At 42.7% G+C, this 24,726-nt stretch overlaps 1 protein-coding gene across 1 annotated transcript in view; it reads left to right on the top strand.

The window, feature by feature from the left end:
• Window positions 1–24,726, top strand: part of SPTBN4 (spectrin beta, non-erythrocytic 4) — a 142,565-nt gene that overhangs the window by 21,107 nt on the left and 96,732 nt on the right. Inside the window, exons 6-13 of the mRNA XM_063431082.1 lie at window positions 27–107; window positions 1,305–1,420; window positions 2,144–2,256; window positions 2,459–2,646; window positions 3,144–3,261; window positions 4,145–4,303; window positions 4,465–4,767; window positions 4,854–5,004. Of these exons, the coding sequence (XP_063287152.1) occupies window positions 27–107; window positions 1,305–1,420; window positions 2,144–2,256; window positions 2,459–2,646; window positions 3,144–3,261; window positions 4,145–4,303; window positions 4,465–4,767; window positions 4,854–5,004 (1,229 nt within the window). The remainder of the gene's footprint in view (window positions 1–26; window positions 108–1,304; window positions 1,421–2,143; window positions 2,257–2,458; window positions 2,647–3,143; window positions 3,262–4,144; window positions 4,304–4,464; window positions 4,768–4,853; window positions 5,005–24,726) is intronic.

Below are 24,726 nucleotides of genomic sequence, written 5' to 3'. Positions count from 1 at the left end.
CAGGATCCTTTCTTCCGTGTTTCTAGATATCCAGAGGTTAATATCCAGAACTTTACTACTAGCTGGAGAGATGGATTGGCATTCAGTGCTCTTATTCACAGACACAGGTAAAGTGATTTAACATAATGATTGATACTGAACCCAAAGCAAACATCTGCTCAGCGTTCCAGTGGAGATCTTACCGGGATCTATAAAGTACTATCACTACCTCTCTATGCCCTCCTGGGATCTGCTCTATAGAACTGAACACAATACTCTAGGTGAGATCTTACCGGGGATCTATAAAGTACTATCACTACCTCTCTATGTCCTCCTGGGATCTGCTCTATAGAACTGAACACAATACTCTAGGTGAGATCTTACCGGGGGTCTATAAAGTACTATCACTACCTCTCTATATCCTCCTGGGATCTGCTCTATAGAACGGAACACAATACTCTAGGTGAGATCTTACCGGGATCTATAAAGTACTATCACTATCTCTCTATGTCCTCCTGGGATCTGCTCACAATACTCTAGGTGAGATCTTACCGGGATCTATAAAGTACTATCACTATCTCTGTATGTCCTCCTGGGATCTGCTCTATAGAACTGAACACAATACTCTATGTGAGATCTTACCGGGGATCTATAAAGTACTATCACTACCTCTCTATGTCCTCCTGGGATCTGCTCTATAGAATTGAACACAATACTCTAGGTGAGATCTTACCGGGGATCTATAAAGTACTATCACTACCTCTCTATGTCCTCCTTGGATCTGCTCTATAGAACTGAACACAATACTCTAGGTGAGATCTTACCGGGGATCTATAAAGTACTATCACTACCTCTCTATGTCCTCCTGGGATCTGCTCTATAGAACTGAACACAATACTCTAGGTGAGATCTTACCGGGGATCTATAAAGTACTATCACTATCTCTCTATGTCCTCCTGGGATCTGCTCTATAGAACTGAACACAATACTCTAGGTGAGATCTTACCAGGGATCTATAAAGTACTATCACTACCTCTCTATGTCCTCCTGGGATCTGCTCTATAGAACTGAACACAATACTCTAGGTGAGATCTTACCAGGGATCTATAAAGTACTATCACTACCTCTCTATGTCCTCCTGGGATCTGCTCTATAGAACAGAACACAATACTCTAGGTGAGATCTTACTGGGGATCTATAAAGTACTATCACTACCTCTCTATGTCCTCCTGGGATCTGCTCTATAGAACTGAAAAGTGGTTTTATCTGTTTTGCTAATTATTCTTTGAGTTTGTATACATCCGTTGTGTTCTCTATGCCCACAGACCCGATATCATTGACTTCAGCAAGCTAACTAAGTCAAACGCTGCATACAATCTCCAGCACGCATTTAACACGGCTGAACAACAACTTGGGCTCATCAAACTGCTGGATCCTGAGGGTAAGTGACACTTTTGGAGGAAGATTGTGTCATCTGACGCCTCCCAAACTTTATATAAAACCCTCTATGTTTGAGTTAAGGAGTGGCAAAAGGGCTGCCCCTCAAGTGTTTTTAGAACTACAACTCCCACGATGCTTTGCAAACCTGGTGCCTACAATAATTCAATAATTGGGGTGTTGAGGAATGGTGGAGGGTAAAGTTGTGTCTGATATGTTCTCTGTGTAACTCATGCTGATTATTAAATCTTGCCCTATCCGACTGTAATGTAAATATCCCATCAGTGAGCCAATAGAAGGCTAAAGTGGGCCCGGCCAGTTTCGAAATAAAACCCTTAGAATAATCCGCAACCTATAAAGAGCAGCTTTTAACAAACCTCAACACTTAAAAACCTGTACAACTGGATTTATTGTGGTTTAAAATGGTAAAAACATAGGAAAAATCATTGTGTTCTTTTCTCTCCATTTACACAAAATGTAATGATTAAAAAAGAGGATGAAGGGGTCAGGTGCAGGAATTGGTGCTTAGTCCGTAGAATGAGCGGCCAAGCCTGCCTTACATATTATTCCGGTTTGTCTGTTTTGGATTACAATCTGCTATTCTCAGGCAATTTCCAAATAAAAAGTCTTTAGTGTTTTATACTGCGCTGAGCCCAGAGAACTGCAATACTTCTTCCCAGTAGCCTTTTCTGCTGTAACTGTCCTGTCTTATTGCTCCTTTCTAAAGATGTCAATATGGAGAACCCAGACGAGAAGTCCATTATTACGTACGTCGTATCATTCTACCATTACTTCTCCAAGATGAAAGCTTTGGCGGTGGAGGGCAAACGCATTGGGAAGGTAATCCTATAGCCTAACATGGAGAATACACTGGGGGTGACCAGGGAATAGACTCCCAGCTGATTCAGAACTTCAACTCCCAAGATGCTTTGCCAGGCTGTGCAGTGCTATATTCTGGTGGAGCGTTGCCGTAGCACAGTGGTCAGTGGTCTGTTAACTCCCATATCTGCAAAATAACTCCGAAGCCTCTTGTTTCCTACAGGTGTTGGACAAGGCAATTGAGATCGAGAAAGACATTGCTCGCTATGAGGGTCTGGTTTCCGAGCTCCTGGAATGGATTGAGAGAACCATATCCGTTATAACCAATCAGAAATTCGCCAACTCCTTGCAGGGCGTCCAACAGCAGCTTCAGGCGTTTACCACCTACTGTACCACCGAAAAACCCTGCAAGTGAGTGACATCTAGTACATCTAGCAGGATCTGAAAGGGACCGTCGCTGCAAAGAGCAGGCGCACAAATCTGCCCAAATATTTCAAATAATAAAATACATAAAAATAAAGACTATTCAGTAAATCTACTCCCAATCAAAACATGCATTCATTTAACATTTAGGCAGTCCTACTGAAATCTGCTTTTTTTGTAAAAATGAAAAAAGACAAACTAAAGGATTTCAGCAAATAAAGTGCTTTAGGTGTTTGGAGTGTCCCTTTAAGGCACTTTTTGGGGCTCTCCATTTAACACATTAGTTATTTGAATTTTCTTCCCACTGCTGATGGAATTGACAGCCTCTCTAATATTCCTGCTTTGGTATATAATCCTATTATATGTGAAGAATGGTGGTGCAGAATGTGGGCCAAGAATCACAGTTTGCTTTAGCTGAAAATTCTAAATAGTTTGCTGTTTAGTGAATAATCCCCAATGTGTTTTTTTGTTTTGTTTTTTTTTAGGTTCCAAGAAAAAGGAAATTTGGAGGTTTTGCTCTTCACAATTCAGAGCAAGATGAGAGAGGAAAAATGTAGGCTGTACGTCCCAACGGATGGGAAAACCATTTCAGACATCAACAAGGTGAGAGCCATTCACTACGGTGAGGATTAGCCGGAATTTAACGGGAATTTAACATTTTAGTAAACGTTAGGGGAATTGAAGATTTAGCTAACTTGGAGACTTATTTTAAAAAATGTAATTGCTGTTGTCTGAAATATGAAATGTACGGTACTTAGAATTCTCACCAATTTCCACCTAATGAATAACCTGCTATTTTTACACAATGAATGGTGTAAAGTAGTGACAGCTGTTACTGCACTGCCAGACGTGGGTTTCATGTTGGTGAGAGAGGAGAGGCAGATCTACGTCTCTTCCTCTGTGGCACTGCGGTCCTCTGCCTTTATCATTAGATCCCCCAGGAGCCGGCCTCGCTGATGTGTTCCGCAGTAAGAGATTCATGCATGCGCAATGAGCTGCCATAGGGCTCTGTTACGCTAGTCGCTGCCTGCTCCCATGGCGGAACGCGCTGTAAGCTCCCCTCCTGGCATGCATTGTCAGAAATTGCTGTCCCTATATCTTCTGATTGTGTTAGAATTTCATTCAAATTGCAAAGCAGCCAAATATGGTATCTTTAAAAAAAATGACTGTGCCGCTTAACTTGGACACTTTATTCACTAAGCCCTGTATTGTAGCGAATAGAAAACTGAATTGCAAAATTCAGGCTAAAAAGTCTGAGTTGGTGAATTTTTCCAAATCTACTAGTTTTGCCTACATTTTGGAGTACAGTTTAATCTTTCTAACAGTGGTAGCCGCCACTGTGCTTGGCATCTCTGGGAGTCATCATTTCTGTATCTGTTCTGGAAGCGGTCTGGTAGCATTCACATTAATGGCTCTCAGTATTCTACATGCCAAACAGCAGCACTTTCATGAAGGCCTGACAGAGCGACTCTAATTCGATTTCTAGGCCTGGACGCGGCTGGAGAAAGCAGAGCATGAACGGGAGGTGGCTTTGCGTAATGAGCTCATTCGCCAAGAAAAGCTAGAGTTACTTTCTCAACGCTTTGACCAGAAAGCAGCCATGAGGGAAGCATGGCTGAGCGAGAATCAGCGGCTGGTTTCCCAGGTAACACCCACATCTGGGCACTCTCAGTTCATTATTCTAGGTTAGGTGCTCCCGTGCTGCTAAATAATATACTTACATTCACTACACCCTCAACTCCCTATCCCTCCTCCCCCCACTCTCTGGGGAAAAAAGCTAAATTGTTACTCTCTTCTCATTGGAAGGACAATTTCGGTTATGACCTGCCGGCAGTCGAGGCCGCCATGAAGAAACATGAAGCCATCGAGGCCGACATATCCTCCTACGAAGAGCGGATACAGGTTGTGGCGGATCTGGCTCACGAGATGGAGTCGGAAGGATACTACGATATTTGTCGGATATCGGCCCAGAAGGACAACATCCTCCGTCAGTGGAACCTGCTGAAAGACCTGCTAAGATCCCGCAGGGCCCGACTGGAGCAGAACCTGGCCCTGCAGAGAATATTCCAGGAAATGGTCTATATGATCGACTGGATGGATGAGATTCAGGTACAATGGACTGGGGCCACGCAGATTTGGGGGCCAGAGCTTTGCTCAGAGGTGTGAAAAGGCATTCTGGTGTCCTCTCTCCATAGGTCCAGTTATCTTCTAAAGATTTTGGAAAACACCTGCTGGAAGTGGAGGACCTCCTGCAAAAACACAGCCTGCTGGAAGCTGACATTGCTGCGCAGACTGATCGCGTTAATTCTCTGAATCAGTCCGCGCTCCGATTTACCCACATCAGCGGTAAGTGTGGGATGGTGTATGAGCACGCAGCATATACAGTGATTATTGGTGTCCCTGTACACTGCAATGTACAAATCTCTGGGTGCTCATACACTGTAATATAGAATGTCTCTGTCTCTGTGGCTGCTCACACACTGTAATATAGAATGTCTCTGTGGCTGCTCACACACTGTAATATAGAATGTCTCTGTGGCTGCTCACACACTGTAATATAGAATGTCTCTGTGGCTGCTCACACACTGTAATATAGAATGTCTCTGTCTCTGTGGCTGCTCACACACTGTAATATAGAATGTCTCTCTGGCTGCTCACACACTGTAATATAGAATGTCTCTGGCTGCTCACACTGTAATATGGAATGTCTCTGGCTGCTCACACACTGTAATATAGAATGTCTCTGGCTGCTCACACTGTAATATAGAATGTCTCTCTGGCTGCTCACACACTGTAATATAGAATGTCTCTCTGGCTGCTCACACACTGTAATATAGAATGTCTCTGTGGCTGCTCACACACTGTAATATAGAATGTCTCTCTGGCTGCTCACACACTGTAATATAGAATGTCTCTGGCTGCTCACACACTGTAATATAGAATGTCTCTCTGGCTGCTCACACACTGTAATATAGAATGTCTCTGGGTGCTCACACACTGTAATATAGAATGTCTCTGTGGCTGCTCACACACTGTAATATAGAATGTCTCTGTCTCTGTGGCTGCTCACACACTGTAATATAGAATGTCTCTCTGGCTGCTCACACACTGTAATATAGAATGTCTCTGTGGGTGCTCACACACTGTAATATAGAATGTCTCTGTGGCTGCTCACACACTGTAATATAGAATGTCTCTGTCTCTGTGGCTGCTCACACACTGTAATATAGAATGTCTCTCTGGCTGCTCACACACTGTAATATAGAATGTCTCTGGGTGCTCACACACTGTAATATAGAATGTCTCTGTGGCTGCTCACACACTGTAATATAGAATGTCTCTGTCTCTGTGGCTGCTCACACACTGTAATATAGAATGTCTCTCTGGCTGCTCACACACTGTAATATAGAATGTCTCTGGGTGCTCACACACTGTAATATAGAATGTCTCTGTGGCTGCTCACACACTGTAATATAGAATGTCTCTCTGGCTGCTCACACACTGTAATATAGAATGTCTCTCTGGCTGCTCACACACTGTAATATAGAATGTCTCTGTGGCTGCTCACACACTGTAATATAGAATGTCTCTGGGTGCTCACACACTGTAATATAAAATGTCTCTGTCTCTGGCTGCTCACACACTGTAATATAGAATGTCTCTCTGGCTGCTCACACACTGTAATATAGAATGTCTCTGGGTGCTCACACACTGTAATATAGAATGTCTCTGTGGCTGCTCACACACTGTAATATAGAATGTCTCTGTCTCTGTGGCTGCTCACACACTGTAATATAGAATGTCTCTCTGGCTGCTCACACACTGTAATATAGAATGTCTCTGTGGGTGCTCACACACTGTAATATAGAATGTCTCTGTCTCTGTGGCTGCTCACACACTGTAATATAGAATGTCTCTCTGGCTGCTCACACACTGTAATATAGAATGTCTCTCTGGCTGCTCACACACTGTAATATAGAATGTCTCTGTGGCTGCTCACACACTGTAATATAGAATGTCTCTGTCTCTGTGGCTGCTCACACACTGTAATATAGAATGTCTCTCTGGCTGCTCACACACTGTAATATAGAATGTCTCTGGGTGCTCACACACTGTAATATAGAATGTCTCTGTGGCTGCTCACACACTGTAATATAGAATGTCTCTGTCTCTGTGGCTGCTCACACACTGTAATATAGAATGTCTCTGGGTGCTCACACACTGTAATATAGAATGTCTCTGTGGCTGCTCACACACTGTAATATAGAATGTCTCTCTGGCTGCTCACACACTGTAATATAGAATGTCTCTCTGGCTGCTCACACACTGTAATATAGAATGTCTCTGTGGCTGCTCACACACTGTAATATAGAATGTCTCTGGGTGCTCACACACTGTAATATAGAATGTCTCTGGCTGCTCACACTGTAATATGGAATGTCTCTGGCTGCTCACACACTGTAATATAGAATGTCTCTGGCTGCTCACACTGTAATATAGAATGTCTCTCTGGCTGCTCACACACTGTAATATAGAATGTCTCTCTGGCTGCTCACACACTGTAATATAGAATGTCTCTGTGGCTGCTCACACACTGTAATATAGAATGTCTCTCTGGCTGCTCACACACTGTAATATAGAATGTCTCTGGCTGCTCACACACTGTAATATAGAATGTCTCTCTGGCTGCTCACACACTGTAATATAGAATGTCTCTCTGGCTGCTCACACACTGTAATATAGAATGTCTCTGGCTGCTCACACACTGTAATATAGAATGTCTCTCTGGCTGCTCACACACTGTAATATAGAATGTCTCTCTGGCTGCTCACACACTGTAATATAGAATGTCTCTCTGGCTGCTCACACACTGTAATATAGAATGTCTCTGGGTGCTCACACACTGTAATATAGAATGTCTCTCTGTCTGCTCACACACTGTAATATAGAATGTCTCTGTGGCTGCTCACACACTGTAATATAGAATGTCTCTGGGTGCTCACACACTGTAATATAAAATGTCTCTGTCTCTGGCTGCTCACACACTGTAATATAGAATGTCTCTCTGGCTGCTCACACACTGTAATATAGAATGTCTCTGGGTGCTCACACACTGTAATATAGAATGTCTCTGTGGCTGCTCACACACTGTAATATAGAATGTCTCTGTCTCTGTGGCTGCTCACACACTGTAATATAGAATGTCTCTCTGGCTGCTCACACACTGTAATATAGAATGTCTCTGTGGGTGCTCACACACTGTAATATAGAATGTCTCTGTCTCTGTGGCTGCTCACACACTGTAATATAGAATGTCTCTCTGGCTGCTCACACACTGTAATATAGAATGTCTCTGTGGCTGCTCACACACTGTAATATAGAATGTCTCTGTCTCTGTGGCTGCTCACACACTGTAATATAGAATGTCTCTCTGGCTGCTCACACACTGTAATATAGAATGTCTCTGGGTGCTCACACACTGTAATATAGAATGTCTCTGTGGCTGCTCACACACTGTAATATAGAATGTCTCTGTCTCTGTGGCTGCTCACACACTGTAATATAGAATGTCTCTCTGGCTGCTCACACACTGTAATATAGAATGTCTCTGGGTGCTCACACACTGTAATATAGAATGTCTCTGTGGCTGCTCACACACTGTAATATAGAATGTCTCTCTGGCTGCTCACACACTGTAATATAGAATGTCTCTCTGGCTGCTCACACACTGTAATATAGAATGTCTCTGTGGCTGCTCACACACTGTAATATAGAATGTCTCTGGGTGCTCACACACTGTAATATAGAATGTCTCTGGCTGCTCACACTGTAATATGGAATGTCTCTGGCTGCTCACACACTGTAATATAGAATGTCTCTGGCTGCTCACACTGTAATATAGAATGTCTCTCTGGCTGCTCACACACTGTAATATAGAATGTCTCTCTGGCTGCTCACACACTGTAATATAGAATGTCTCTGTGGCTGCTCACACACTGTAATATAGAATGTCTCTCTGGCTGCTCACACACTGTAATATAGAATGTCTCTGGCTGCTCACACACTGTAATATAGAATGTCTCTCTGGCTGCTCACACACTGTAATATAGAATGTCTCTGGGTGCTCACACACTGTAATATAGAATGTCTCTGTGGCTGCTCACACACTGTAATATAGAATGTCTCTGTCTCTCTGGCTGCTCACACACTGTAATATAGAATGTCTCTCTGGCTGCTCACACACTGTAATATAGAATGTCTCTGTGGGTGCTCACACACTGTAATATAGAATGTCTCTGTCTCTGTGGCTGCTCACACACTGTAATATAGAATGTCTCTCTGGCTGCTCACACACTGTAATATAGAATGTCTCTGTGGCTGCTCACACACTGTAATATAGAATGTCTCTGTCTCTGTGGCTGCTCACACACTGTAATATAGAATGTCTCTCTGGCTGCTCACACACTGTAATATAGAATGTCTCTGGGTGCTCACACACTGTAATATAGAATGTCTCTGTGGCTGCTCACACACTGTAATATAGAATGTCTCTGTCTCTGTGGCTGCTCACACACTGTAATATAGAATGTCTCTCTGGCTGCTCACACACTGTAATATAGAATGTCTCTGGGTGCTCACACACTGTAATATAGAATGTCTCTGTGGCTGCTCACACACTGTAATATAGAATGTCTCTCTGGCTGCTCACACACTGTAATATAGAATGTCTCTCTGGCTGCTCACACACTGTAATATAGAATGTCTCTGTGGCTGCTCACACACTGTAATATAGAATGTCTCTGGGTGCTCACACACTGTAATATAAAATGTCTCTGTCTCTGGCTGCTCACACACTGTAATATAGAATGTCTCTCTGGCTGCTCACACACTGTAATATAGAATGTCTCTGGGTGCTCACACACTGTAATATAGAATGTCTCTGTGGCTGCTCACACACTGTAATATAGAATGTCTCTGTCTCTGTGGCTGCTCACACACTGTAATATAGAATGTCTCTCTGGCTGCTCACACACTGTAATATAGAATGTCTCTGTGGGTGCTCACACACTGTAATATAGAATGTCTCTGTCTCTGTGGCTGCTCACACACTGTAATATAGAATGTCTCTCTGGCTGCTCACACACTGTAATATAGAATGTCTATGTGGCTGCTCACACACTGTAATATAGAATGTCTCTGTCTCTGTGGCTGCTCACACACTGTAATATAGAATGTCTCTCTGGCTGCTCACACACTGTAATATAGAATGTCTCTGGGTGCTCACACACTGTAATATAGAATGTCTCTGTGGCTGCTCACACACTGTAATATAGAATGTCTCTGTCTCTGTGGCTGCTCACACACTGTAATATAGAATGTCTCTCTGGCTGCTCACACACTGTAATATAGAATGTCTCTGGGTGCTCACACACTGTAATATAGAATGTCTCTGTGGCTGCTCACACACTGTAATATAGAATGTCTCTCTGGCTGCTCACACACTGTAATATAGAATGTCTCTCTGGCTGCTCACACACTGTAATATAGAATGTCTCTGTGGCTGCTCACACACTGTAATATAGAATGTCTCTGGGTGCTCACACACTGTAATATAGAATGTCTCTGTCTCTGGCTGCTCACACACTGTAATATAGAATGTCTCTGTGGCTGCTCACACACTGTAATATAGAATGTCTCTGTGGCTGCTCACACACTGTAATATAGAATGTCTCTCTGGCTGCTCACACACTGTAATATAGAATGTCTCTGGCTGCTCACACTGTAATATAGAATGTCTCTGGCTGCTCACACACTGTAATATAGAATGTCTCTAGCTGCTCACACTGTAATATAGAATGTCTCTGTGGCTGCTCACACTGTAATATAGAATGTCTCTCTGGCTGCTCACACACTGTAATATAGAATGTGTCTGGCTGCTCACACACTGTAATATAGAATGTCTCTGTGGCTGCTCACACACTGTAATATAGAATGTCTCTGGGTGCTCACACACTGTAATATAGAATGTCTCTGGCTGCTCACACACTGTAATATAGAATGTCTCTGGCTGCTCACACACTGTAATATAGAATGTCTCTGGCTGCTCACACACTGTAATATAGAATGTCTCTCTGGCTGCTCACACACTGTAATATAGAATGTCTCTGGCTGCTCACACTGTAATATAGAATGTCTCTGGGTGCTCACACACTGTAAAATAGAATGTCTCTGGCTGCTCACACACTGTAATATAGAATGTCTCTCTGGGTGCTCACACACTGTAATATAGAATGTCTCTGTGGCTGCTCACACACTGTAATATAGAATGTCTCTGTGGCTGCTCACACACTGTAATATAGAATGTCTCTGGGTGCTCACACACTGTAATATAGAATGTCTCTCTGGCTGCTCACACACTGTAATATAGAATGTCTCTGGCTGCTCACACACTGTAATATAGAATGTCTCTCTGGCTGCTCACACACTAATATAGAATGTCTCTCTGGCTGCTCACACACTGTAATATAGAATGTCTCTCTGGCTGCTCACACACTGTAATATAGAATGTCTCTGGCTCCTCACACTGTAATATAGAATGTCTCTCTGGCTGCTCACACACTGTAATATAGAATGTCTCTCTGGCTGCTCACACACTGTAATATAGAATGTCTCTGGCTGCTCACACACTGTAATATAGAATGTCTCTGTGACTGCTCACACACTGTAATATAGAATGTCTCTGTGGGTGCTCACACACTGTAATATAAAATGTCTGTGGGTGCTCACACACTGTAATATAGAATGTCTCTCTGGCTGCTCACACACTGTAATATAGAATGTCTCTGGGTGCTCACACACTGTAATATAGAATGTCTCTGGGTGCTCACACACTGTAATATAGAATGTCTCTGGGTGCTCACACACTGTAATATAGAATGTCTCTCTGGGTGCTCACAAACTGTAATATAGAATGTCTCTCTGGGTGCTCACACACTGTAATATAGAATGTCTCTGGGTGCTCACACACTGTAATATAGAATGTATCTCTGGCTGCTCACACACTGTAATATAGAATGTCTCTCTGGCTGCTCACACACTGTAATATAGAATGTCTCTCTGGCTGCTCACACACTGTAATATAGAATGTCTCTGGCTGCTCACACACTGTAATATAGAATGTCTCTGTAGGTGCGCACACACTGTAATATAGAATGTCTCTGTGGCTGCTCACACACTGTAATATAGAATGTCTGTGGCTGCTCACACACTGTAATATAGAATGTCTCTGGCTGCTCACACTGTAATATAGAATGTCTCTCTGGCTGCTCACACACTGTAATATAGAATGTCTCTCTGGCTGCTCACACACTGTAATATAGAATGTCTCTGTCTCTGTGGCTGCTCACACACTGTAATAAAGAATGTCTCTGGCTGCTCACACACTGTAATATAGAATGTCTCTCTGGCTGCTCACACACTGTAATATAGAATGTCTCTCTGGCTGCTCACACACTGTAATATAGAATGTCTCTGTGGGTGCTCACACACTGTAATATAGAATGTCTCTCTGGCTGCTCACACACTGTAATATAGAATGTTTCTGGGTGCTCACACACTGTAATATAGAATGTCTCTCTGGCTGCTCACACACTGTAATATAGAATGTCTCTCTGGCTGCTCACACACTGTAATATAGAATGTCTCTGGGTGCTCACACACTGTAATATAGAATGTCTGGCTGCTCACACACTGTAATATAGAATGTCTCTGGCTGCTCACACACTGTAATATAGAATGTCTCTCTGGCTGCTCACACACTGTAATATAGAATGTCTCTCTGGCTGCTCACACACTGTAATATAGAATGTCTCTCTGGCTGCTCACACACTGTAATATAGAATGTCTCTCTGGCTGCTCACACACTGTAATATAGAATGTCTCTCTGGCTGCTCACACACTGTAATAGAGAATGTCTCTGTGGCAGCTCACACACTGTAATATAGAATGTCTCTGGCTGCTCACACACTGTAATATAGAATGTCTCTGGCTGCTCACACACTGTAATATAGAATGTATCTGGCTGCTCACACACTGTAATATAGAATGTCTCTCTGGGTGCTCACACACTGTAATATAGAATGTCTCTCTGGCTGCTCACACACTGTAATATAGAATGTCTCTGGCTGCTCACACACTGTAATATAGAATGTCTCTGTGGCTGCTCACACACTAATATAGAATGTCTCTGGCTGCTCACACACTGTAATATAGAATGTCTCTGGCTGCTCACACACTGTAATATAGAATGTCTCTCTGGCTGCTCACACTGTAATATAGAATGTCTCTCTGGCTGCTCACACACTGTAATATAGAATGTCTCTCTGGCTGCTCACACACTGTAATATAGAATGTCTATCTGGCTGCTCACACACTGTAATATAGAATGTCTCTGGGTGCTCACACACTGTAATATAGAATGTCTCTGGCTGCTCACACACTGTAATATAGAATGTCTCTGGCTGCTCACACTGTAATATAGAATGTCTCTCTGGCTGCTCACACACTGTAATATAGAATGTCTCTCTGGCTGCTCACACACTGTAATATAGAATGTCTCTGGGTGCTCACACACTGTAATATAGAATGTCTCTGTGGGTGCTCACACACTGTAATATAGAATGTCTCTCTGGCTGCTCACACACTGTAATATAGAATGTCTCTCTGGCTGCTCACACACTGTAATATAGAATGTCTCTCTGGCTGCTCACACACTGTAATATAGAATGTCTCTCTGGCTGCTCACACACTGTAATATAGAATGTCTCTCTGGCTGCTCACACACTGTAATATAGAATGTATCTGGGTGCTCACACACTGTAATATAGAATGTCTCTGGGTGCTCACACATTGTAATATAGAATGTCTCTGTGGCTGCTCACACACTGTAATATAGAATGTCTCTCTGACTGCTCACACACTGTAATATAGAATGTCTCTCTGGCTGCTCACACACTGTAATATAGAATGTCTCTCTGGCTGCTCACACACTGTAATATAGAATGTCTCTGTGGCTGCTCACACACTGTAATATAGAATGTCTCTGGGTGCTCACACACTGTAATATAGAATGTCTCTCTGGCTGCTCACACACTGTAATATAGAATGTCTCTGGCTGCTCACACACTGTAATATAGAATGTCTCTCTGGCTGCTCACACACTAATATAGAATGTCTCTCTGGGTGCTCACACACTAATATAGAATGTCTCTGGGTGCTCACACACTGTAATATAGAATGTCTCTCTGGGTGCTCACAAACTGTAATATAGAATGTCTCTCTGGGTGCTCACACACTGTAATATAGAATGTCTCTGGGTGCTCACACACTGTAATATAGAATGTATCTCTGGCTGCTCACACACTGTAATATAGAATGTCTCTCTGGCTGCTCACACACTGTAATATAGAATGTCTCTCTGGCTGCTCACACACTGTAATATAGAATGTCTCTGGCTGCTCACACACTGTAATATAGAATGTCTCTGTAGGTGCGCACACACTGTAATATAGAATGTCTCTGTGGCTGCTCACACACTGTAATATAGAATGTCTGTGGCTGCTCACACACTGTAATATAGAATGTCTCTGGCTGCTCACACTGTAATATAGAATGTCTCTCTGGCTGCTCACACTGTAATATAGAATGTCTCTCTGGCTGCTCACACACTGTAATATAGAATGTCTCTGTCTCTGTGGCTGCTCACACACTGTAATAAAGAATGTCTCTGGCTGCTCACACACTGTAATATAGAATGTCTCTCTGGCTGCTCACACACTGTAATATAGAATGTCTCTCTGGCTGCTCACACACTGTAATATAGAATGTCTCTGTGGGTGCTCACACACTGTAATATAGAATGTTTCTGGGTGCTCACACACTGTAATATAGAATGTCTCTCTGGCTGCTCACACACTGTAATATAGAATGTCTCTCTGGCTGCTCACACACTGTAATATAGAATGTCTCTGGGTGCTCACACACTGTAATATAGAATGTCTCTGTGGCTGCTCACACACTGTAATATAGAATGTCTCTGTGGCAGCTCACACACTGTAATATAGAATGTCTCTGGCTGCTCACACACTGTAATATAGAATGTCTCTGGCTGCTCACACACTGTAATATAGAATGTATCTGGGTGCTCACACACTGTAATATAGAATGTCTCTCTGGCTGCTCACACACTGTAATATAGAATGTCTCTCTGGCTGCTCACACACTGTAATATAGAATGTCTATGGCTGCTCACACACTGTAATATAGAATGTCTCTGGGTGCTCACACACTGTAATATAGAATGTCTCTGTGGCTGCTCACACACTGTAATATAGAATGTCTCTGTGGCTGCTCACACACTAATATAGAATGTCTCTGGCTGCTCACACACTGTAATATAGAATGTCTCTGGCTGCTCACACACTGTAATATAGAATGTCTCTCTGGCTGCTCACACTGTAATATAGAATGTCTCTCTGGCTGCTCACACACTGTAATATAGAATGTCTCTCTGGCTGCTCACACACTGTAATATAGAATGTCTATCTGGCTGCTCACACACTGTAATATAGAATGTCTCTGGGTGCTCACACACTGTAATATAGAATGTCTCTGGCTGCTCACACACTGTAATATAGAATGTCTCTGGCTGCTCACACTGTAATATAGAATGTCTCTCTGGCTGCTCACACACTGTAATATAGAATGTCTCTCTGGCTGCTCACACACTGTAATATAGAATGTCTCTGGGTGCTCACACACTGTAATATAGAATGTCTCTGTGGGCGCTCACACACTGTAATATAGAATGTCTCTCTGGCTGCTCACACACTGTAATATAGAATGTCTCTCTGGCTGCTCACACACTGTAATATAGAATGTCTCTCTGGCTGCTCACACACTGTAATATAGAATGTCTCTGGCTGCTCACACACTGTAATATAGAATGTCTCTCTGGCTGCTCACACACTGTAATATAGAATGTCTCTCTGGCTGCTCACACACTGTAATATAGAATGTCTCTCTGGCTGCTCACACACTGTAATATAGAATGTCTCTCTGGGTGCTCACACACTGAAATATAGAATGTCTCTCTGACTGCTCACACACTGTAATATAGAATGTCTCTCTGGCTGCTCACACACTGTAATATAGAATGTCTCTCTGGCTGCTCACACACTGTAATATAGAATGTCTCTCTGGGTGCTCACACACTGTAATATAGAATGTCTCTGGGTGCTCACACACTGTAATATAGAATGTCTCTCTGGCTGCTCACACACTGTAATATAGAATGTCTCTCTGGCTGCTCACACACTGTAATATAGAATGTCTCTGGGTGCTCACACACTGTAATATAGAATGTCTCTGGGTGCTCACACACTGTAATATAGAATGTCTCTCTGGCTGCTCACACACTGTAATATAGAATGTCTCTCTGGCTGCTCACACACTGTAATATAGAATGTCTATCTGGCTGCTCACACACTGTAATATAGAATGTCTATCTGGCTGCTCACACACTGTAATATAGAATGTCTCTGGCTGCTCACACTGTAATATAGAATGTCTCTCTGGCTGCTCACACACTGTAATATAGAATGTCTCTCTGGCTGCTCACACACTGTAATATAGAATGTCTCTGGGTGCTCACACACTGTAATATAGAATGTCTCTGTGGGTGCTCACACACTGTAATATAGAATGTCTCTCTGGCTGCTCACACACTGTAATATAGAATGTCTCTCTGGCTGCTCACACACTGTAATATAGAATGTCTCTCTGGCTGCTCACACACTGTAATATAGAATGTCTCTGGCTGCTCACACACTGTAATATAGAATGTCTCTCTGGCTGCTCACACACTGTAATATAGAATGTCTCTCTGGCTGCTCACACACTGTAATATAGAATGTCTCTCTGGCTGCTCACACACTGTAATATAGAATGTCTCTGGGTGCTCACACACTGTAATATAGAATGTCTCTCTGTCTGCTCACACACTGTAATATAGAATGTCTCTCTGGGTGCTCACACACTGTAATATAGAATGTCTCTGGGTGCTCACACACTGTAATATAGAATGTCTCTGTGGCTGCTCACACACTGTAATATAGAATGTCTCTCTGACTGCTCACACACTGTAATATAGAATGTCTCTCTGGCTGCTCACACACTGTAATATAGAATGTCTCTCTGGCTGCTCACACACTGTAATATAGAATGTCTCTCTGGGTGCTCACACACTGTAATATAGAATGTCTCTGGGTGCTCACACACTGTAATATAGAATGTCTCTCTGGCTGCTCACACACTGTAATATAGAATGTCTCTCTGGCTGCTCACACACTGTAATATAGAATGTCTCTCTGGCTGCTCACACACTGTAATATAGAATGTCTCTGGGTGCTCACACACTGTAATATAGAATGTCTCTCTGGGTGCTCACACACTGTAATATAGAATGTCTCTCTGGCTGCTCACACACTGTAATATAGAATGTCTCTGGGTGCTCACACACTGTAATATAGAATGTCTATCTGGCTGCTCACACACTGTAATATAGAATGTCTCTCTGGCTGCTCACACACTGTAATATAGAATGTCTCTCTGGGTGCTCACACACTGTAATATAGAATGTCTCTGTGGCTGCTCACACACTGTAATATAGAATGTCTCTCTGGGTGCTCACACACTGTAATATAGAATGTCTCTGTGGCTGCTCACACACTGTAATATAGAATGTCTCTGTGGCAGCTCACACACTGTAATATAGAATGTCTCTGGCTGCTCACACACTGTAATATAGAATGTCTCTGGCTGCTCACACACTGTAATATAGAATGTATCTGGCTGCTCACACACTGTAATATAGAATGTCTCTCTGGGTGCTCACACACTGTAATATAGAATGTCTCTCTGGCTGCTCACACACTGTAATATAGAATGTCTCTGGCTGCTCACACACTGTAATATAGAATGTCTCTGTGGCTGCTCACACACTGTAATATAGAATGTCTCTCTGGCTGCTCACACTGTAATATAGAATGTCTCTCTGGCTGCTCACACACTGTAATATAGAATGTCTCTCTGGCTGCTCACACACTGTAATATAGAATGTCTATCTGGCTGCTCACACACTGTAATATAGAATGTCTCTGGGTGCTCACACACTGTAATATAGAATGTCTCTGGCTGCTCACACTGTAATATAGAATGTCTCTCTGGCTGCTCACACACTGTAATATAGAATGTCTCTCTGGCTGCTCACACACTGTAATATAGAATGTCTCTGGGTGCTCACACACTGTAATATAGAATGTCTCTGTGGGCGCTCACACACTGTAATATAGAATGTCTCTCTGGCTGCTCACACACTGTAATATAGAATGTCTCTCTGGCTGCTCACACACTGTAATATAGAATGTCTCTCTGGCTGCTCACACACTGTAATATAGAATGTCTCTGGCTGCTCACACACTGTAATATAGAATGTCTCTCTGGCTGCTCACACACTGTAATATAGAATGTCTCTCTGGCTGCTCACACACTGTAATATAGAATGTCTCTCTGGGTGCTCACACACTGTAATATAGAATGTCTCTGTGGCTGCTCACACACTGTAATATAGAATGTCTCTCTGACTGCTCACACACTGTAATATAGAATGTCTCTCTGGCTGCTCACACACTGTAATATAGAATGTCTCTCTGGCTGCTCACACACTGTAATATAGAATGTCTCTCTGGGTGCTCACACACTGTAATATAGAATGTCTCTGGGTGCTCACACACTGTAATATAGAATGTCTCTCTGGCTGCTCACACACTGTAATATAGAATGTCTCTCTGGCTGCTCACACACTGTAATATAGAATGTCTCTGGCTGCTCACACACTGTAATATAGAATGTCTCTGGGTGCTCACACACTGTAATATAGAATGTCTCTCTGGCTGCTCACACACTGTAATATAGAATGTCTCTCTGGCTGCTCACACACTGTAATATAGAATGTCTATCTGGCTGCTCACACACTGTAATATAGAATGTCTATCTGGCTGCTCACACACTGTAATATAGAATGTCTCTGGCTGCTCACACTGTAATATAGAATGTCTCTCTGGCTGCTCACACACTGTAATATAGAATGTCTCTCTGGCTGCTCACACACTGTAATATAGAATGTCTCTGGGTGCTCACACACTGTAATATAGAATGTCTCTGTGGGTGCTCACACACTGTAATATAGAATGTCTCTCTGGCTGCTCACACACTGTAATATAGAATGTCTCTCTGGCTGCTCACACACTGTAATATAGAATGTCTCTCTGGCTGCTCACACACTGTAATATAGAATGTCTCTGGCTGCTCACACACTGTAATATAGAATGTCTCTCTGGCTGCTCACACACTGTAATATAGAATGTCTCTCTGGCTGCTCACACACTGTAATATAGAATGTCTCTCTGGCTGCTCACACACTGTAATATAGAATGTCTCTGGGTGCTCACACACTGTAATATAGAATGTCTCTCTGTCTGCTCACACACTGTAATATAGAATGTCTCTCTGGGTGCTCACACACTGTAATATAGAATGTCTCTGGGTGCTCACACACTGTAATATAGAATGTCTCTGTGGCTGCTCACACACTGTAATATAGAATGTCTCTCTGACTGCTCACACACTGTAATATAGAATGTCTCTCTGGCTGCTCACACACTGTAATATAGAATGTCTCTCTGGCTGCTCACACACTGTAATATAGAATGTCTCTCTGGGTGCTCACACACTGTAATATAGAATGTCTCTGGGTGCTCACACACTGTAATATAGAATGTCTCTCTGGCTGCTCACACACTGTAATATAGAATGTCTCTCTGGCTGCTCACACACTGTAATATAGAATGTCTCTCTGGCTGCTCACACACTGTAATATAGAATGTCTCTGGGTGCTCACACACTGTAATATAGAATGTCTCTCTGGGTGCTCACACACTGTAATATAGAATGTCTCTCTGGCTGCTCACACACTGTAATATAGAATGTCTCTGGGTGCTCACACACTGTAATATAGAATGTCTCTCTGGCTGCTCACACACTGTAATATAGAATGTCTCTCTGGCTGCTCACACACTGTAATATAGAATGTCTCTCTGGGTGCTCACACACTGTAATATAGAATGTCTCTGTGGCTGCTCACACACTGTAATATAGAATGTCTCTCTGGGTGCTCACACACTGTAATATAGAATGTCTCTGTGGCTGCTCACACACTGTAATATAGAATGTCTCTGTGGCAGCTCACACACTGTAATATAGAATGTCTCTGGCTGCTCACACACTGTAATATAGAATGTCTCTGGCTGCTCACACACTGTAATATAGAATGTATCTGGCTGCTCACACACTGTAATATAGAATGTCTCTCTGGGTGCTCACACACTGTAATATAGAATGTCTCTCTGGCTGCTCACACACTGTAATATAGAATGTCTCTGGCTGCTCACACACTGTAATATAGAATGTCTATCTGGCTGCTCACACACTGTAATATAGAATGTCTCTGGCTGCTCACACACTGTAATATAGAATGTCTCTGGCTGCTCACACTGTAATATAGAATGTCTCTCTGGCTGCTCACACACTGTAATATAGAATGTCTCTCTGGCTGCTCACACACTGTAATATAGAATGTCTCTGGGTGCTCACACACTGTAATATAGAATGTCTCTGTGGGTGCTCACACACTGTAATATAGAATGTCTCTCTGGCTGCTCACACACTGTAATATAGAATGTCTCTCTGGCTGCTCACACACTGTAATATAGAATGTCTCTCTGGCTGCTCACACACTGTAATATAGAATGTCTCTGGCTGCTCACACACTGTAATATAGAATGTCTCTCTGGCTGCTCACACACTGTAATATAGAATGTCTCTCTGGCTGCTCACACACTGTAATATAGAATGTCTCTCTGGCTGCTCACACACTGTAATATAGAATGTCTCTCTGGGTGCTCACACACTGTAATATAGAATGTCTCTGGGTGCTCACACACTGTAATATAGAATGTCTCTCTGGCTGCTCACACACTGTAATATAGAATGTCTCTCTGGGTGCTCACACACTGTAATATAGAATGTCTCTGGGTGCTCACACACTGTAATATAGAATGTCTCTGTGGCTGCTCACACACTGTAATATAGAATGTCTCTCTGACTGCTCACACACTGTAATATAGAATGTCTCTCTGGCTGATCACACACTGTAATATAGAATGTCTCTCTGGCTGCTCACACACTGTAATATAGAATGTCTCTCTGGGTGCTCACACACTGTAATATAGAATGTCTCTGGCTGCTCACACACTGTAATATAGAATGTCTCTCTGGCTGCTCACACACTGTAATATAGAATGTCTCTCTGGCTGCTCACACACTGTAATATAGAATGTCTCTGGGTGCTCACACACTGTAATATAGAATGTCTCTGGGTGCTCACACACTGTAATATAGAATGTCTCTGGGTGCTCACACACTGTAATATAGAATGTCTCTCTGGCTGCTCACACACTGTAATATAGAATGTCTCTCTGGCTGCTCACACACTGTAATATAGAATGTCTCTGGGTGCTCACACACTGTAATATAGAATGTCTCTCTGGCTGCTCACACACTGTAATATAGAATGTCTCTCTGGCTGCTCACACACTGTAATATAGAATGTCTCTCTGGGTGCTCACACACTGTAATATAGAATGTCTCTGTGGCTGCTCACACACTGTAATATAGAATGTCTCTCTGGGTGCTCACACACTGTAATATAGAATGTCTCTGTGGCTGCTCACACACTGTAATATAGAATGTCTCTGTGGCAGCTCACACACTGTAATATAGAATGTCTCTGGCTGCTCACACACTGTAATATAGAATGTCTCTGGCTGCTCACACACTGTAATATAGAATGTCTCTCTGGGTGCTCACACACTGTAATATAGAATGTCTCTCTGGCTGCTCACACACTGTAATATAGAATGTCTCTGGGTGCTCACACACTGTAATATAGAATGTCTCTGGCTGCTCACACACTGTAATATAGAATGTCTCTGGGTGCTCACACACTGTAATATAGAATGTCTCTGTGGGTGCTCACACACTGTAATATAGAATGTCTCTCTGGCTGCTCACACACTGTAATATAGAATGTCTCGCTGGCTGCTCACACACTGTAATATAGAATGTCTATCTGGCTGCTCACACACTGTAATATAGAATGTCTCTGGGTGCTCACACACTGTAATATAGAATGTCTCTGGCTGCTCACACACTGTAATATAGAATGTCTCTGGCTGCTCACACTGTAATATAGAATGTCTCTCTGGCTGCTCACACACTGTAATATAGAATGTCTCTCTGGCTGCTCACACACTGTAATATAGAATGTCTCTGGGTGCTCACACACTGTAATATAGAATGTCTCTTTGGGTGCTCACACACTGTAATATAGAATGTCTCTCTGGCTGCTCACACACTGTAATATAGAATGTCTCTCTGGCTGCTCACACACTGTAATATAGAATGTCTCTCTGGCTGCTCACACACTGTAATATAGAATGTCTCTGGCTGCTCACACACTGTAATATAGAATGTCTCTCTGGCTGCTCACACACTGTAATATAGAATGTCTCTCTGGCTGCTCACACACTGTAATATAGAATGTATCTGGGTGCTCACACACTGTAATATAGAATGTCTCTGGGTGCTCACACATTGTAATATAGAATGTCTCTGTGGCTGCTCACACACTGTAATATAGAATGTCTCTCTGACTGCTCACACACTGTAATATAGAATGTCTCTCTGGCTGCTCACACACTGTAATATAGAATGTCTCTGTGGCTGCTCACACACTGTAATATAGAATGTCTCTGGGTGCTCACACACTGTAATATAGAATGTCTCTCTGGCTGCTCACACACTGTAATATAGAATGTCTCTGGCTGCTCACACACTGTAATATAGAATGTCTCTCTGGCTGCTCACACACTAATATAGAATGTCTCTCTGGGTGCTCACACACTGTAATATAGAATGTCTCTGGGTGCTCACACACTGTAATATAGAATGTCTCTCTGGGTGCTCACAAACTGTAATATAGAATGTCTCTCTGGCTGCTCACACACTGTAATATAGAATGTCTCTGTAGGTGCGCACACACTGTAATATAGAATGTCTCTGTGGCTGCTCACACACTGTAATATAGAATGTCTGTGGCTGCTCACACACTGTAATATAGAATGTCTCTGGCTGCTCACACTGTAATATAGAATGTCTATCTGGCTGCTCACACTGTAATATAGAATGTCTCTCTGGCTGCTCACACTGTAATATAGAATGTCTCTCTGGCTGCTCACACACTGTAATATAGAATGTCTCTGTCTCTGTGGCTGCTCACACACTGTAATAAAGAATGTCTCTGGCTGCTCACACACTGTAATATAGAATGTCTCTCTGGCTGCTCACACACTGTAATATAGAATGTCTCTCTGGCTGCTCACACACTGTAATATAGAATGTCTCTGTGGGTGCTCACACTGTAATATAGAATGTTTCTGGGTGCTCACACACTGTAATATAGAATGTCTCTCTGGCTGCTCACACACTGTAATATAGAATGTCTCTCTGGCTGCTCACACACTGTAATATAGAATGTCTCTGGGTGCTCACACACTGTAATATAGAATGTCTGGCTGCTCACACACTGTAATATAGAATGTCTCTGGCTGCTCACACACTGTAATATAGAATGTCTCTCTGGCTGCTCACACACTGTAATATAGAATGTCTCTCTGGCTGCTCACACACTGTAATATAGAATGTCTCTCTGGCTGCTCACACACTGTAATATAGAATGTCTCTGTGGCTGCTCACACACTGTAATATAGAATGTCTCTGTGGCAGCTCACACACTGTAATATAGAATGTCTCTGGCTGCTCACACACTGTAATATAGAATGTCTCTGGCTGCTCACACACTGTAATATAGAATGTATCTGGCTGCTCACACACTGTAATATAGAATGTCTCTCTGGGTGCTCACACACTGTAATATAGAATGTCTCTCTGGCTGCTCACACACTGTAATATAGAATGTCTCTGGCTGCTCACACACTGTAATATAGAATGTCTCTGGGTGCTCACACACTGTAATATAGAATGTCTCTGTGGCTGCTCACACACTGTAATATAGAATGTCTCTGTGGCTGCTCACACACTAATATAGAATGTCTCTGGCTGCTCACACACTGTAATATAGAATGTCTCTGGCTGCTCACACACTGTAATATAGAATGTCTCTCTGGCTGCTCACACTGTAATATAGAATGTCTCTCTGGCTGCTCACACACTGTAATATAGAATGTCTCTCTGGCTGCTCACACACTGTAATATAGAATGTCTATCTGGCTGCTCACACACTGTAATATAGAATGTCTCTGGGTGCTCACACACTGTAATATAGAATGTCTCTGGCTGCTCACACACTGTAATATAGAATGTCTCTGGCTGCTCACACTGTAATATAGAATGTCTCTCTGGCTGCTCACACACTGTAATATAGAATGTCTCTCTGGCTGCTCACACACTGTAATATAGAATGTCTCTGGGTGCTCACACACTGTAATATAGAATGTCTCTGTGGGTGCTCACACACTGTAATATAGAATGTCTCTCTGGCTGCTCACACACTGTAATATAGAATGTCTCTCTGGCTGCTCACACACTGTAATATAGAATGTCTCTCTGGCTGCTCACACACTGTAATATAGAATGTCTCTCTGGCTGCTCACACACTGTAATATAGAATGTCTCTGGGTGCTCACACACTGTAATATAGAATGTCTCTCTGGCTGCTCACACACTGTAATATAGAATGTCTCTCTGGCTGCTCACACACTGTAATATAGAATGTCTCTCTGGCTGCTCACACACTGTAATATAGAATGTCTC

The sequence above is a fragment of the Pelobates fuscus genome, chromosome 9 (genome assembly GCF_036172605.1).
Source record: "Pelobates fuscus isolate aPelFus1 chromosome 9, aPelFus1.pri, whole genome shotgun sequence".
NCBI classification, from domain to species: Eukaryota; Metazoa; Chordata; class Amphibia; order Anura; family Pelobatidae; genus Pelobates; species Pelobates fuscus.
This window is presented reverse-complemented; position numbering and strand designations above follow the sequence as displayed.